The 16,154-nt window shown below is 45.4% G+C and overlaps 1 protein-coding gene across 1 annotated transcript; it reads right to left on the minus strand.

The window, feature by feature from the left end:
- Positions 1-442: 442 nt before the first annotated feature.
- SERPINA9 (serpin family A member 9) lies at positions 443-15,848 on the minus strand. The gene is made up of 5 exons (XM_017547040.2): positions 15,690-15,848; positions 6,626-7,270; positions 4,410-4,683; positions 2,337-2,484; positions 443-1,004 (listed from the first exon to the last, which is right to left on the minus strand). The coding sequence occupies exons 1-5, from the start codon at positions 15,706-15,708 to the stop codon at positions 801-803; spliced, it is 1,290 nt and encodes a 429-aa protein (XP_017402529.2). The 5' UTR covers positions 15,709-15,848; the 3' UTR covers positions 443-800.
- Between the last annotated feature and the right edge of the window lie 306 nt (positions 15,849-16,154).

Here is a 16,154-nt window from a genome sequence, read left to right on the forward strand (position 1 = left end):
CCATCCCTGCATCCCTGGCATGAAATCCACTTGATCATGGTGAATTATCTTTTTAATATGTTGTTGGATTCAGTTAGCTGGCATTTTTTTAAGGATTTTTGCATCTATGTTCATCAGGGATATTGGTCTGTAGTTTTGTTTTTGTTTCCCTCCCTCATGCTCAGTCATCCTATTCAATGCCTTCGTGGCACTTAACATAAACTGTCACAATCATGTGTATAGGTTTGGTTTTATTGTTGTTGCAGGGGGTTCTGGCTCCCCCATTTAGGCCTAATAGTCCAGGAATTTTCTCTGTCTGATTTACTCCTAACATATATTAAGTGCTCAATGAGTTTTTGCTGAGTAAATGAAGAAAAAAATCATGCAGCCTGTGAGATGTCATGGGAACACAACCCTGCCACTGAGAGTTCACCAGTAAATCACTTTCCGATTAGAACCCTGGTGACAAGTGAATTCATATTTTAGTTTTATTGAATGTGTTAATGTAATTCTGCAGTAGAGGTTCCTGGCCTGGGTTGGTGTATTTTCATTCCCAAGAGCCCCAAGGAAAGGAAATATACCAACCCAGCAACATCCCATGAAGCTAGTTCCCTGGGAGAATTTGTGGAAAAGAGCACTGACTGGGGTGAATGGGTGTTGGCTTGTGACAACAGGGGTCCCTGTTGATGGTTTGGTGATTGATCCCTGCCAGCGAATGCAGTCCCACTGGGGTCAAGTGCGCCCTCAGAACAGAAAGAGGGATGTGGTTTGTTATTTCTTGTGCATTAGAATGTGCCATCAGTCAACAGGCCATTTCCCACCTAGGGTTTCGTGGGATTTTCCACTTTCCCTAGAAAGAAAATACTGTCTATGGCTTTATTTGTAATCATCATCAGGAAGGTCCTATTGAAGGAGACAGTGAAGTAAGAGGGACCATCCTTCGATCGGACTATGAACTTGGTGGCGGTGGCTGCTGTGGCCTCAGTACCCTCCTCACTGACATCCAGCACAGCCTTGTGGGTTGCCTGCCAAGGAAAAAGCAAACATCAGTGTCCCCAGTGGAGACATTTTACTTAACTGAGTAAACTAAAGTGAGTGTTTTGCCCTGGAGTGGTGATGTCTGCCTTGGAAAGATTCAAGGTTCAAATGCCTGGCATTGGGTTTGCTCAATACATTGCGGTGGGTGTTGACTATGGCCCATTAGCCCTTATACCTGGAGTGAGATGGTTACAAACACTGACTCACTCACAGATCCAAGTGAGTCTCAGTTCTGCCACTTATTGTTGCAAAAGTTATTTAGATGCTGCAGGCTTCAGTTTCCTGCATGTATCCCACAAGGTTATTGTGTAAATTAAAGGAGATCATACAAAGCACGTGCTCACAGACTTGCCAGCAGTAGTAATTGCTGCAGTTCTTGCGTGGCAGACATGGGTTTGTTATTACCAAGGTTAGATCCCTTCTTTGTCTTCTAGGAAAGAGAGTATTAACCTGGAATTCCTGTACTTCTAAGCTTCAAGGAGGCTTGAGCTCCTGTGACTACAGGCATTGTTTTTTGTGGGGTCACAGATGCACTTTCCGTGAGAAGTCCATTATGCTCATCATATTCCAGTGGGGACTCTCCGCATTTTCTGAAATCCAACAACAAAGGTCCCCTTCAGTGGTCCCAGGCTCACTTCTGACCATTATGATCCATTACCAAAATAAAATTTTAGGTCAGAGATCAGTAACCCATATGTGGGCAGGGGCTAGGCAGGTAACCCCCATTAACTGAGGGAGACCTCTTGTAAGAGCATGGGGTGCCCACGTTACCAGGAGGGTACCATCATCCCCAGTGATGGCTGCCGTGTGGAAACATGGGCTCACTGTTACCATGTGGGAATTGGACTCAGTGATTTTTTTTCAAGAGGATCAGAAATCTAGACTTTTCGATTCAATATACTCGTTTTTAAAAGTTCTCTTTCTCTCTCTCCTTACACACTGAAGGCCAGACAACACGTCTACAGGATGCAGATGGTCTACGGGCAGCCAGGCTGTGATGCCTGTGTAAGCTTCTAAACTTCAGGGAGGAAGAAGGTGAGGTCAGATCCCGGTGGGTCACCTGCTTGCCTGCAGCAGGCATGATGGAGCAGTTGCCTGCTGAGGATGCCTTTGGAATGTTTGTATGAAGAGGGAAAACAGATGCTGTGTGCCAGAGGGATGGTGGCCGTAAGCCACACAAGGTTTGGTTCTTCTGGCCGCAGAAGAACCTCACTTCACCTTCCAGGCCTCTGTCTCCTTATCAATAAATAAGAGTGCTTGATTAATTCTGCAGGTGCTTGCAGCTTGGACTTTTTTGCAAATATTCTTATTCAACTCACTTTGGAAACCTGCAGGGAATCTCTCTTTGTAATTCCAGAAAAATCAGCATTTTTGTCAAAGGCATTTTGGATGCCCATCTTTGGGAGGATGGCTTCCAAACTGTAGGAGGCAGAAATGGAAAATTTGGGGATGAACACCTCTATCCACCTGTGGAGTAGGGAAAAGGAAAAGATGAGGTCACAAGCCTGTGGTGTCTGCATCTCTGCTCCTAGATGCCATTTTGGGAGACTCCATTCTTCCTCCAGCCATTGTTAGTTGATGCTAAAAAGGTCAACACATCCTAGCCAAGCAACCCAGGTTGCTCTTGAAGTAAGCCTCCCAGCTGAGCAGGCCCAGCATGGAAGACATACAAGGAGACAGATGGGCCCCTCACTGAAGTGGGTGCAGAGGTGAGAAGGTGGTCAGCAAGAGTCTATGGCAGAAACCAGCAGGAGACATCAAGTCGCAATGGAAGCTCATCAGCCACCCACTGTCTGGAGTACCTCCTCACCAGCACTTCCTGACACAGGCCCTGCTGACGCCCTAGAGGAGCAAAGTCCAGCAGAACTTCCTGCGATGTTGGGAAGATCCTGTTCCCGCACGCTCCACTATGGTAGCCACTAGCCACGTGGCTATTGAGCAACTTGAAAAGTGGCTCGTGCAAATGAGGGGCTACAATTTTAATTTTACTACATTTTGGTTAAGTGTAAATAACTGCATGTGGCTTAGTGGCTACTACACTGAACACCACCACCTGATAATTTCACACAATATGTTGTGTTCCTCTGCAAGGGTTTCCCTGAACCAAGAGTAAACAGCCTGCATGTATTGAACATTTATTATATGGCAGACATTGTCCCAGGCACATTCAATAACATTACCCCCATTTTAAAGATGGTAAAGCTTAGTTTTAGTGCTTTGCCCAAGGTCATGTACTTAGTGACTCACAGCAATGAAAGCACAAAAATATTGGATGGACACATTTCAGTCCTCATCTGACAGGCGAGGGACAGATCTCTCTTCTCTGTCACTGTCCACTTTCCCTGTCTTCTCTGTGCTCCATTTGCTGCTCTGTGCTCATCCCTTCCTCCCCAGCCTCTGAGCCACCTCCCCTTCCTCTCTCCAGCCCCGGATGCATCCTGAGAAGAGAAGAAGTTGCTGGTACACCCTGCAGCATCTCTTCATCCTTAATTTTGAGATTTTGCCGATGCCGTGTCCTCCACCAAAGCTGCCCTTCCCATGCTTCTGTGTGCTCATATCCTACCCATACGTGTGGGGCTAAATGCCGCCACCTCCTTAAGCTGTCCCTGAATCCCAGCTGAAAGTGATCTCTCTTTGCTCAGAAGCTCCTCAGCACTTTGCCTGCCCTCCCCTGGGGCATTGCCCAATCTCTTTCTTGAATTCTGGTTATGCTACAGCCTTCCTTCTCTCTTCCTAGACTATGAGCACCAGAGAATGATGCTAAAAAGTGTTCTATGTTGCCAATCACATAGCTAAGAGACAGAACATAAACCTTTGACATTTTTTATCTCATGAGTGATCTTTTTGATATTCTCCATACTTTTGATATTATCCGTAATAATTACAGAACTAATAACAACATTACTAGCTAACATTTACTGTAAAGTTACTATCTTCTTGGAATTCTTCTAAGCACTTTGTAAATAGCAGGTTACTTTATCTTTTCACCAACCTTTGGATTCGGTAATATTGTTATCCTCATTCTTATACATGACCACCAATGCTTTTGTTTGCTTGCTTTTATGGGGTCATTCCATAGAATTCAACATCAGATTGGCTTCTAGGGCAAGCTCTGCTAGCATATAAGAGCTACATAACCTTGGGCAACTAGCTTACCCCCCTGGAACCTCCATTTCCTCATCTGTGAAATGAGTGGAACTAAGACATCAGGTGATAGTGAACTTCAAGTGAGAACATGTATAGACAGCCTCAGGCTCTTTGTCTTGTATGCAGTTGGTGCTGACTGTGCAGAAGTGATTATCTAACAGCTGTTGGCACAATCTCTCCTTCATCCTTGAATGTGTGCGTCCCCTGCCCCAGGGCCCAGCAGATTGACTGACATAGAGGCCTACCTCTTCTGGAGTGAGCGGCTCCACTTTCTCAGTGTTCTGGCTGACAAGGTCTGTTCCAGTTGCCTCATTTTGCCCTTGCCAGGGAGGACAAAAAAGGCCACGGCATCTCCCCTATAGTCCATCTGCAGCACAAAGCAGTTCAGCTCTGCATCCACCCCAAAAGCAAACTGCTCCTTCTGGTGCATCATGGGGACATGCACAGTGGCCTGATTGCCCACCAGGAATGGGAAGCTCTTTCTTGTATATTCAGGGTAAAAGGGCTTCTCCCATTTGGCTAGCACAAAGAGAGAAAAGAGGTCTTTATGTCAAAGTGCAATTGGTGAAGTAAAGACAGCAAAATGAAATGGAGAATTACTGCTAATGGGTATGAGGTTTCTTTTTGAGGTGACAAAATAATGCTCTGGAATTACACAGTGGAGTAGCTGCCCAAACTTGTGAATATAGTAAAAACCAAAAATCACTGAATTATACACTTTAAAATGGTGGATTTTATGACATGTGAATTGTATTTCAATTAAAAATAGAATTAAGTTAAATAGAACAACATAGGGTGAAGGCAACTTAGTAAGGGCTCAAGGCATATCAGTTTTCTTTCTTTCTCTTTCCTCTTGGCAGGATGGATGGATAAATGGGTTGATAACTTGGCAGATTGAGGGTGGATGGATAGATGAATAGCTAATGGATAGATGGTTGGCTGGCTGGGTAGATATATGGATGAATGGAATTGATTATGAACTGATGGAAGGATAAATGGGTGGGTAGTTTGCTGAATGGGTCAATGGAGGCTGGAGTGATGAAGAGGTTAATGGATAAATGATTGGCTGGCTGGGTGGATAGATGGATGCATGTGTGATGAATGGATGAATGACAGATGGATAAATGGGTGGATAGTTTTGTGAATGGGTGGATAGATAGATGAATAGGTTAATGGATAAGTGGTTGGCTAGCTAGGTGGCTAACTAGTTGGCTAGCCAGGTGGATGCATGGATGGATGGATGGATGAACTGATAGATGGACAAATGGGTGGATAGTTTGGTTAATGGGTAGATGGAGGGTGGAGGGATAAACAGGTTAATGGATAAATGGTTGGCTGGCTGGGTGGATAGATGGATGCATGCATGGATGGATGGATGAATGACAAATGGAAAAATGGGTGGATAGTTTGGTGAATGGGTGGATAGATAGATAAATAGATTAATGGATAGGTGGTTGGCTAGCTAGGTGGCTTTCTGTGTGGATGAATGGATGCATGGATGGATGGGTGAACTGATGGATGGATAAATGGATGGATAGCTTGTTGAATGGGTAAATGGATAGATAAACATATTAATGGAGAGATGGCTGGCTGGTTGGCTGGCTGCATGTCTGGATGGATGGACAGATAAACTAGTGCATGGATAAATAAGTGAACAGATGGATGAAGGGAGGGAGGAAGGAAGGGGAGGAAAGGGACAGAGGAAGGGAGGGATGATACGAAGGCACCCAAGAAAACTCTGCCTAGAGACCCCAGGTACTTCCACTCAAGCACAACCCTATAAAGTTGGCTTCATCATCCAACCATGCAGTCAGCTCAGAGACTGGCACAGGTCAGGCACTCAGCACATGGTAGATCTTTTAGAGACATATGCTGAGGATCATAAAGCAAGTATGGGGCAGAGGTGAAATTCAAATCCAAGTTGTTTGTCTTCAAAGCTGATGTGTTGCAGAGGCAACACAGTGAAAACTGTAAAGCTCTAACATCATCTATCTATCTATCTATCTATCTATCTATCTATCTATCTATCTATGGGGTGTGAATGACAGTCACATCAGCTTGTCTACATTTCTATACCTATGAAAGTGTTCTCACTCTTGGATTTGCTTCTTAAACTGCATGGTCAGAGAGCTCCATGTTCCTTCTCTAAAACTTTCAAGGGGCAGTGGGACAGCTGCTGGTAGCAAGAGACGCTTTCTCTCAAGTAGTTTCCAGATTTCTCCTATGGGCCACCCACTGAGTCAAATGTAACACCTCAAATCACCTAATCTGTCTACCTAAAGAGAACTAAATGAGGAGCTATCCCAGGTCCTGCAGCCAGCTAATGCAATGCTAATTAGAACTCAGGCTCTCCCATTTCTCCACTAGTCTTGGGTTTGTCTCGCTTGCATATTTCACTAAGCAAAAATCATCGTCTTCATCATAAAATAAAGAAATAAAAATCAACTTCTCAAATCCTTACCTTTAAAGAAAATGTGGTTCACCAGCACCATGGCTGTCAGAAGGTCAAGGCCTTGGATTATGTCTACAACTTTCCCTTGGGTCTTCTTTTCCACATGGCTATTGATCCTCGCCTGGGCAATGGAGGGGTTGGAGAAATCTGTAGAAAAGACTTCTGCCTCATACAGTCTCTTGACATTGTGCAAGAAATTTGCCTGCAGCTGCAGCTCCTTCTTGACGAAGAGGGCACTTCCCATCTTCAAGGTTAGGTTTTTGCTGGGGACAGTCAGTGAGTGGACCAGGCGCTGGAAGCCCTGGTGGATGGCAGACTCTGGTGTGTGTGTGAGGTTGAAGCCTAGGCCCTGGAGAATCTGGGTCTTGGTGACTGAGTGGGCCCCAAGGGAGAGCATGGCCAGGGATGTAGAGACACTCATCGGGGAGAAGAAGACATTCTGGCTCGGGGTCTCTAAAATTAGCCTATGGTACAGGTGGAAGGCAAAGTCGGTGTTGAGGGAATACACCTGTGAGGCAGGGATGCTCTTTGTGGAGGAAGGCTGGGTGTATCTGCTGGGGGCATTGGCCGGGGCCACACAGTAGATTGGAGCACAGAGACTAACAGCAAAGAGAACTCCATAAAAGGAAGATGCCATTTTGGAACAAAGTACGTCTGCAAGAGAGGTAAGAACCGTTGAGGGGTAAACTGAGGGTCCAGGCCCTGAATCAGAGACCCTTCAACACCTATGCCATCAGCAGCAGAATGAGGACAGATAGGACGATTGGTAGAGCTCTCTCATGTAATCTCCTTTGAGCCTCGCAATAGCCCCACCATGTAGATATTATCATTGCTTTTGTTTTACTTGCAAATAAGTAAACAGGCTGCAGAGAGCCTGTATAACTTACTGCAGATCACACCGTTCACTTGTCTGTGTCTGGGGTGGGCTTCAAAGTCAGGTCTCAAATTCCAAATCCCATGCTTTTTGCTGTTTCTGCTTCATAGACTTATTTCTTAAGAATTGAGAGTGTGAGAGCAGATCGCAAAGTCCCCCCTCTTAGCAGCCAGAAGTGGTTTCTCACCCTTCGGAGGTCCCTCCACACATTCTTTATCCATTTTGTGTAGATCTGATTATTTTCTCACCCTGGCTTTCTGTTCCCAGACACAGACATTTACTAATGTGTTCATGTCTCTCAAAAAGTGGAAACCTGGAGCAAAAGGCTGTCCTTTCTGTGGTGGTCCTCTGGAGCACTGAGCACTGGGGTTCAGTTGCTGATGAGCTACAGCTCTAGCCACATCTGTCTGCTCCCCATTCAAGCCTCAGTTGATAAGTCTTTGACGCCAAGGAGACTTCAGACTAAATGACCTGATGGCAATTTCAAACCCCAACAGGGCTGGGCTTGCATTCTACTCTGACATTCATGGTGAGCAAGTAACCTCTCTGGACTTCTCTGTTTCACCTTTGTAAAACAGAGCTAGTTACCTTACAGAGTTGTTCAGAGGATTGAGTGTGATAAGGCACATAAACTGTGCGTGCTCAATATATTACTTTTACCATTGTTCTGTTGAAGTCAGAGAGAATTTGATTTGGGTAACTCTATCAAGTGATGCTCGCAGGTCTCACCAGCCCTGCCTACAGCACCCTCACTTGTTCAGTTTCATCAGAAGGATTTCATCTGCTTTAACACACCTTTACAGAGGAGCTCCAACTCTGTGGGTTGATCCTGAGATACAGTAGTAAATAGTCATTTTATAGAAGGAAGGTGTATGAATCTAATGCAAGGTGGGTTCTGTGCTCAGCCATAGGGGAAAGCAAAGCAGGTACATGCTCCAATAGGTTACATCTGTCTGAAAGCTTTTCTCTCTCCAATTTTATAATTTCTCCCCCATGACCTGGATGTCCTTCCCCCCCATCACCCTTTTCACAAGCACAGTGCCTTTATAACCCCCCTTGCCCTTCATCAAACTTTGCTCTTTGGTCATTTATAGAACAGTGTGAATGACTGCTACCCACTCTTCTCCTTGGGGCACTGGCATGAAGTTTTACTCCTGATTGTGAAGGAAAAACTTTATCCCTGGAACAAGAATTCAGTCAACAAGTGAACAATTATTTCGCCGGAAATGGAGAAGGAAAATACAAAAGAACCTTTGCCCAGAGTGACAGAAATACTGGCACACACAGCCACTTGTCTATGTCAGACTAAGCATCATGTAACAGCAACATTCCCAAAAATTTCTCTGTGGAAATGAAATATGCTAATGAATCATATTTCATTATACCAGGTATAATTTAACTTAGATGGAACTTTTTAAAGAACCCTTTTGCTGAATGAATAATTCTTTTGCAAAAGTGTTCATTTCTCTCTATGTCCATTTATGTGTTTGGGCGAGTCCTGTTTTGTAGTTTTGTGTTTTCCTGTTTGACCGAAGTGGGGTTTTTTCCCTAAGTTATGCCTGTATCCATCCATTCACCTATTGGACTCTTTGCCCCATGTTCTGAACTGACCTCTGGATCTGCCCCCACCCTGAGTGCCGCATCTCTCCCTTTCTCTGAGAAGGCCATTTTACCCATGCTGTTGTCTTCCAAGTCAGGATACTGATAGTCACTCTGCCTTCTGCAGCCAGCTCCTTCCCCACACTGTTCTTCCTCCCCAGGACATTGCAAGCCCCAGCTTCTCTCCATCTCTATGCCCTTTTCTTGGTCCAGCCCCTCTTAATCTCCCCCACGGACAATCCTGAAGGTTTCTGAACTCATCTCCCTTCTCTGGTCATGTTTCCTCAAAATATTTTTCTTAAGAAACTTCACCAATTTGAGAAGAGACGATCTGCTGGGAGATAGAAGTGTTGGGGCCACAATGGGGGACAAATAGCCAGGGTCCTGGCTCTTAAGGAGCTCACTGGGAACCCTATGACATACGGCATTAAGCGTTGACCCCTTCCCCTCTCTTTGGCCCCACTGCCTTTCCGTGTATTCATCTGCAGTCTCTCTGCAGTCAACACCAACAGCAAACAGCCCAGGGTCCACCTCCCTCCCTCCTCTTCCCACTCACCCATGCCCTGCTCAGGTACAGTGTACTCGGCTACAAATGCCCCCACTGGGCGCCACCTTCCTTTGCATGTGGGAAAGCCATTGTTTCTCACTCTGAAAGACTCTACTTAGCTATTACTGGCTTGAGAGGCCCTCTCTGGTCCCTTTCCCCTGTCATGACTTCATCACTCCCTTCTGTCTTCTGCCATCTCTGAAATTTACTCGACTTCTATTACCAGATGAATTATCACTGACCACACACCTGCCTTTCGATAACCTCTAGATTCTTTGAATGTGTAATTCATGCATTCAGTCCATTGTGTTGAACATGTGCACTTATTATGCAGGTACTACAGGAGGTGTTGGGGCTACAATGAGGGACAGAGAGACAGGGTCCTGGTCCTTAAGGAGCTGACTGGGAAGATGGGCAATTAGCAAACACCACTAGGCACAAGTGTGTGTGTGTGTGTGTTTGTGTGTGATAAGTAAGTACAGGTATTGGCACACCTATTCCATAACAAGAAAGGCTTCCAGAGGCAGTGACAGCTGATTGAGACTTGAAAAATGTTAGCAAAGTATAGGGGAAAAGCAGAGAAGAGAAAGATTCTGGCTGGGAGGACTCAGAGGGAACCCAGAGCCAGGCAGCTTTGAGGGACAGAAAAGGTTCTGTGACATGAATCTCAGCACCAGAGAGGCTGGCAGGAAGGGCTGGGGAGTAGGAGAGATGGGCTGCAGAGAGAGGGGGCCCAGGCAGGGATATACTGACTTGGTTCCAGGCCCCGGTCCCCACTGGGGGATGGCTGCAGAGAACCTCAGCAGCAGAGAATTCTGAAGACTATCCTGGCACCTGTCTGTGTTCTTCGCTGCTCTACACAACTGCTTTCTGTCCTCCTACCCCCTTCCCCCACCAGCACAGGGAAGTGCCCATTATAGGGGCTCAGTAGACACTTGATGTGTTGCCGTGAGATGGAGAAGCATTTATACCAGCCTCAGAACTGGGGTGGTGGCTGGGCACGGTGGCTCATGCCTGTAATCTCAGCACTTTGGGAGGCTGAGGCAGGTGGATCACCTGAGATCAGGAGTTTGAGACCAACCTGGCCAATAGGGCAAAACCCTGTATCTACTAAAAATACAAATGTTAACCAGGCATGGTGGTGGGTGCCTATAATCCTAGCAACTTGGGAGGCTGAGAAAGGAGAATCACTTGAACCTGGGAGGCGGAGGTTGCAGAGTCGAGATCGTGCCATTGCACTCCAACCTGAGCAACAAAAGCAAAACTCGGTCTCAAAAAAAAACAATAAATTTAAAAAAAAGGGCTGGAATGGTGAAATGGAAGGCACCTGGAAGAACATGGGACTGAAACCTAGAGTGTCTTTTATTTGATGAGCTCTGTGACAGACGGGGGTTTTTCAGGAAGCCGTGTAAGAATGTGACATCTGTAGGCTTCCCTGTGACAGGCTGGGGTCTACTGTGTTAACTTGGGGTCTGCAGCCCTCTAGACTCAATCACAAAAGGGCAGCACTTGATCTTGTTGGCCACTCAGAAGTCAGAGCCTAAGCAAGATCATGCTTACCTTCCTAACCTCAGAGCAGTACTTTCTGTTTAGAGAATAACGTTGTCCTTTCATTGCTTCACCTTCTGAACCGCATCAACTGGATCTATAAGGAGGGCAGCTCTGAGGAGAGGTGAGACAATGTCTACAGAATGCCCAGTGTGGCATCTGGCCCATGGTGGACAGGAGACCAAAGCTGCTTCTCTCTTGTGGCTCTTACGATTTTGTATTCCTCCCTTGGAAGCAGGGTGAAGGAAATTGATTGTCCCTGGCAACTCATAACCATGGGAGAGGGGATCAGGTGAAAGAAGAGGATATCAGCCACATACAGGGGTATGCCACAACCACCAGGGGTCTGTGCCCCTTTTGGGGAGGCTGGGGCAGGTTGTTCTCAGGGGCCCCCACTGACACTGTATTGTCCCTCCCAGAGAACCTCCATCCCCATCAGCAGAGATGGCCTATTAGACATGGCCTCCATGCCCCAAGTCTTGTTTCTTCTGGGCTTGGGTTGAGTAGGGGAGATCCACCTGAAGTCGGGGAGTTGGCTAGTAAGTGTCTTGACCCATTAATGGTACTGCCTCCATGTGACTTCAGGTAAGTCTCTGCTTTTCACAAAACCTCAGGAGGAGGTGGTCTCAAAAGGCCCCCCCTCTCTTCTGAGTCTGGGATCTATGTCTGAGGGCCCCCAGGTCATTACATTCTTGGGGGAAAACCCTGGCTGGAGCTCATTCAGTTGGCTTTTAAAATCCACCATACTTGGCCTCTCCCCACCCTGAACTCCTGTCATCCTGTGGTCACCCCTTCTTTCTCCCAGCCCTGCCAAGGCCCTTGCCCTTCTATTGGCTGTGGCCTGGGTTTATGTGAGTGTTCAGCCAGTGGGCTCTGCTCGTCGTTGGGGTGACAGGGACACTCTGCCATCCCCAGGGCTTACCTCTTCTGGGCCTCTCCCTCCCAGCTACTGCAGCCTGCATTCCACCTTCCATTGTCTCTCACCCATTCCCATCTCCAAGTGCTCATCCACCCAGCAGACAGGGTGAGCTTTCTAAACGCTGATCTGGTGTGTCATTCACCTCAAATTCCTCAATGGCTCCCCACTGAGTTCAGGAAAAATGCTCAAGCTCCTGGCATTCAAGGTCCTTCTCTATTTGGCCCTGACTTACGTCCCCATTCACCTTTGAGGACCCAGTTGTTAGCATTTCTCAATTCCACCCCATCCCCTGTCTTCATTTGCCTCTTTATCCAGCTTGGGTGTCAGGGGCTTCATTTTAAACCAATGTGCTTCACCCCCAGACCTTTGTCTTCATGTCCCGGTCCAGCAGCAAGTCTCCACGTGTGGCAGAACCTACCTGTTTGCCCCTTCCCTGCCAAGTGCTGCTGGACAAGGGTTTCTGTAAGGCAGCCTGGTCCACTGTGGGTTCCCAAACACCAGCCTTTATCTGCCTGGCAACATGTAACTCATCAGCTCACCCTCCCATTGACTTCAGGGAATACTTTCGCCTTTTCCATGTCCTTAACCTTTTTATTCCAGGGTGGAATGGATGCTCACCCTACTACATATGCGTGTGTGCCCACATGCATGCATACACACACACACACACACACACACACACACACACACACGGCAGACAACCTTGCCTCCTATCTCACATAAAAGAGATTCTATGAAAAGGAATTGTCTCAACTTCCCTAAAAGGGCATCCTCTCTGCCTATCCCTACTTGATCTGCCCTCCTTTGATGACCAGCCCCACTTCCTGAGCCTTGGAAAGTATCTCTTCTCTTCATCTCAGGACGCTTCTGCCTCTCTTTTCTGCGCTTAAACACGCCCTCTCAACCTGATTCTTGCTGTTAGCTTGGAAACATGTTCAAGTCTTGCTCGTTAAGACAAAGAGACCAACAATGCCACAACAAAAACACTCCTTTCACCCTCTCATTTGCTTCTAGCCGCTGCTCTATCTCCACACTCCTCCTCTTGTGGCCCAAATTTTCAAGAGCTGTGTATTCATGGTCTCTGTGGCCTTACCTCCAACTCACTCACTGGTCCACTCTAGCCTGGCTTCTGTATCCACAAAAATGTGACTCAGGTGCTTCTAAAAGCCAACTAATGTGTCTAGGTTCTCATCTTACTTGACTTCCCAGTAGCATTTGACACTGAACACCATGCTCTGATCCAGTCCCTCCCTCTGGCTCAGACATTCCCAATATCTCTGTACCTCCTCCTTACCCATTTTTGCAGGTTCCCCTTCTCCTGCTCTGTCGTTGTATGGTTGGCGAGTCCTGGCACTTGCTTACTTGGTTGTAGCTCTCTCCTCACTTTAATCTCTCCTCTCCCTCCAGCTGATTACATGCCACAATACCCATGGCTTCATTATTAAGACAAGCAAATGTCTTAGTATTCTTTTTAGTCTCCAGCTCAGTCCTTTCCTCTGATCTCTGTATGTCTAATTGTCTACTTGATATAGCCTTCTGATGTTGAAATAAACCTTCCATGCAGTATGAACCACAATGAACTCAGATTCCTTCCCAAAGAGCATCTCCCAGCAACAGCCACAGCTGAAACCCCCTTTCAACATTTCCATCACTGGCTCTACCATTCACCTAGTTAGTTAAGCCTATGAGACATCCCTGTACTTCCTTCTTCTTTATGTCAACATATTCCCAGTTTTGTCAACTTTACCTCCTTTAAACGTTGCTCAAGTCCATCCACTTTTCTCTGCCTCTACTCTAACAGGCTAGTTGTGCTGTCATTGTGTCTTGCCTGGGATACTACAAAGCCTCCTAACAGCTCTCTCTGCATACTCTATCCTGCTCTTTCAATTCACTCTGCATGTGACAGCTAGAATAGTCTTTTAAAACTCAAACCTGACTATGTCATTTACTATTTTAAAATGTCTCAATAGCCTCTGATTTCCCAAAGTAAACAATGAGGTCTTAACTTGCATAGCCTGGGCTCTGTTGACCCCTGTAACTTCATCACAGATCATGGAGGCCTTTGCCTTTGACATGTGTGTTAGGCCATTCTGCCCTGTTTTTTGATGCTCACATGTGACTGGTAATAAGCAAGGGGAACTCAGGGTGATGAAAAGTCCTGTAGCTACTTAAAGGAAAGTTATGCAGGTAGGTATGTAAAGTTTGAGTTGACTTACACTTTTGGCCAATACAAAGTAACTGATATTGGTTGCAAACAGTTGTAAACAGATAGAAAACTTGACAAAATTTATGACACTATTGAGAATTTGAAAAAATATATAAAACAATTCAGACATTAGAGAACAGGCAGGGAAGGAAAAAAATGAGATAAGCTCTACAATTGTCCCAATTTTCTGCCTAAGGACACTTTCTGGATGTGTTGAAGAAAACTCAAGGAAAGCATGGTAGGCTTGCTGAGCTTAGGAGACAGACATCAGAGTTTGAGAAAGCTGAGGAAGCTACAATTTGTGCAGTGAAGTGCTAGAGGAGAGCTTTAGAAATGTGTATAGAGGTCTCCTTAAGTTCAAAGCTAAGTGCTAAGCTCTGCATGCATAAAGCGAAATTCCCCATGGCTGGTCAATGTGCATATACACACAGAAGAACAAAAGAAACCTAACGTGAAGGTATAAACAGAACAATTCCCAGAGTTCACAAAACATTAGGATATATTAAGGTTATGACCATCCAAAGTAGAAAGACCTGGAACATTCAGTAGAGACCCAGAAGTGTCACATCTTGGCATTATGCCTAAATTAACTTTGAACTAAAGCTGCACTCGACCCAACTAACAAAACTTAAAAACATGCCTTGACAAGTTCAAGCAGATCTGTAACTTATTGACTTTTAAAACAAATGTCAAACACTGCAAAGGAAGACAACAAAATCCAGACAATAAAATTGTAATGTTATGATGTCCAGCATCCAATCAAAAATTGCTAGACATTCTAAGAATAGGAAAATGTGACCCATGACCAGAACAAAAATTAAGCATCAGGAACAGGCTCAGACATAATAGAGATTAAGGAATTTACAGATAAGAACTTTAAAACAGCTACTTAAAATATGCTTAAATAATAAAAATGTTACTCTAATGTGAGAAAAATCAAACATCTAGAGATGAAAAACTTAATATCTGAAATGAAAAATTCACTGACTAGGTTTAACAGCAAATTTAGTACTATGGAAGAAAAGATCTGTGATCTTGAAATTATATTAATAGAAACTATTCAAACTGAAGACAGCAAGCCGGAAAATAATAATAATAATAATAAAAAGAGTCCCAGTGACTTGTGGGACAACATCAATGGTCTAACATATGTGTAATTGGAGTTCTAGGCAAAAAAGGTTGGGGAGAGTGGAGAACAGAAAATTTTGAAGAAACAGTGAGCAGAAATATTTGTGATACTTGTGTACTTTATGTGAACTATACTTAAATAAAAGCCAAAACACAATGCATTGAAATGAATGCCACCTGCTGTTTCTTTCTCTACTCTCTAAGATCACACAATTCTCAGTTGGCTTGGACCACCCATCCCAGTCTCCTTACCTGACACACTCCTTTTCATCCTGCCAGCTCCAGCTCAGAATCACCCACTGCACCCACTGCACAGTCTTCTCTAGATCCCCTAGAAAGTCTGCCTCTCCCTTCACAAACACCTGGAGCAAACCACAGCAGTTTATCTACTTGTATGTCTGTCTCCCTGATTAGACAGTCTGGACTTTGTGTGGCATCCTCCAGGGCTGGGACTTTTATTAGCAAGTGATAAGGGAAAGCAGTAGCAGAACACATGGAAATGTGAAGAGGGAGGAAGAAGTGGGAGGGATGTTGGGAACCCTGAGGGCCAGTCACTGTTGACTAACCCACACCCAGGCACTTTTGTAAAGACTCATAGTTGGTGAAACACAGAGAGGCAGGCTGAAGAAGTATTGGAAGTAAGTATCAAGCTTAATTGGGATCTCATTAAAATGCAAATTCCCAGGTCACATGCAGAACTACCCAATCACATCTTTC

The sequence above is a fragment of the Cebus imitator genome, unplaced genomic scaffold (assembly GCF_001604975.1).
Source record: "Cebus imitator isolate Cc_AM_T3 unplaced genomic scaffold, Cebus_imitator-1.0 Scaffold193, whole genome shotgun sequence".
NCBI lineage: Eukaryota > Metazoa > Chordata > Mammalia > Primates > Cebidae > Cebus > Cebus imitator.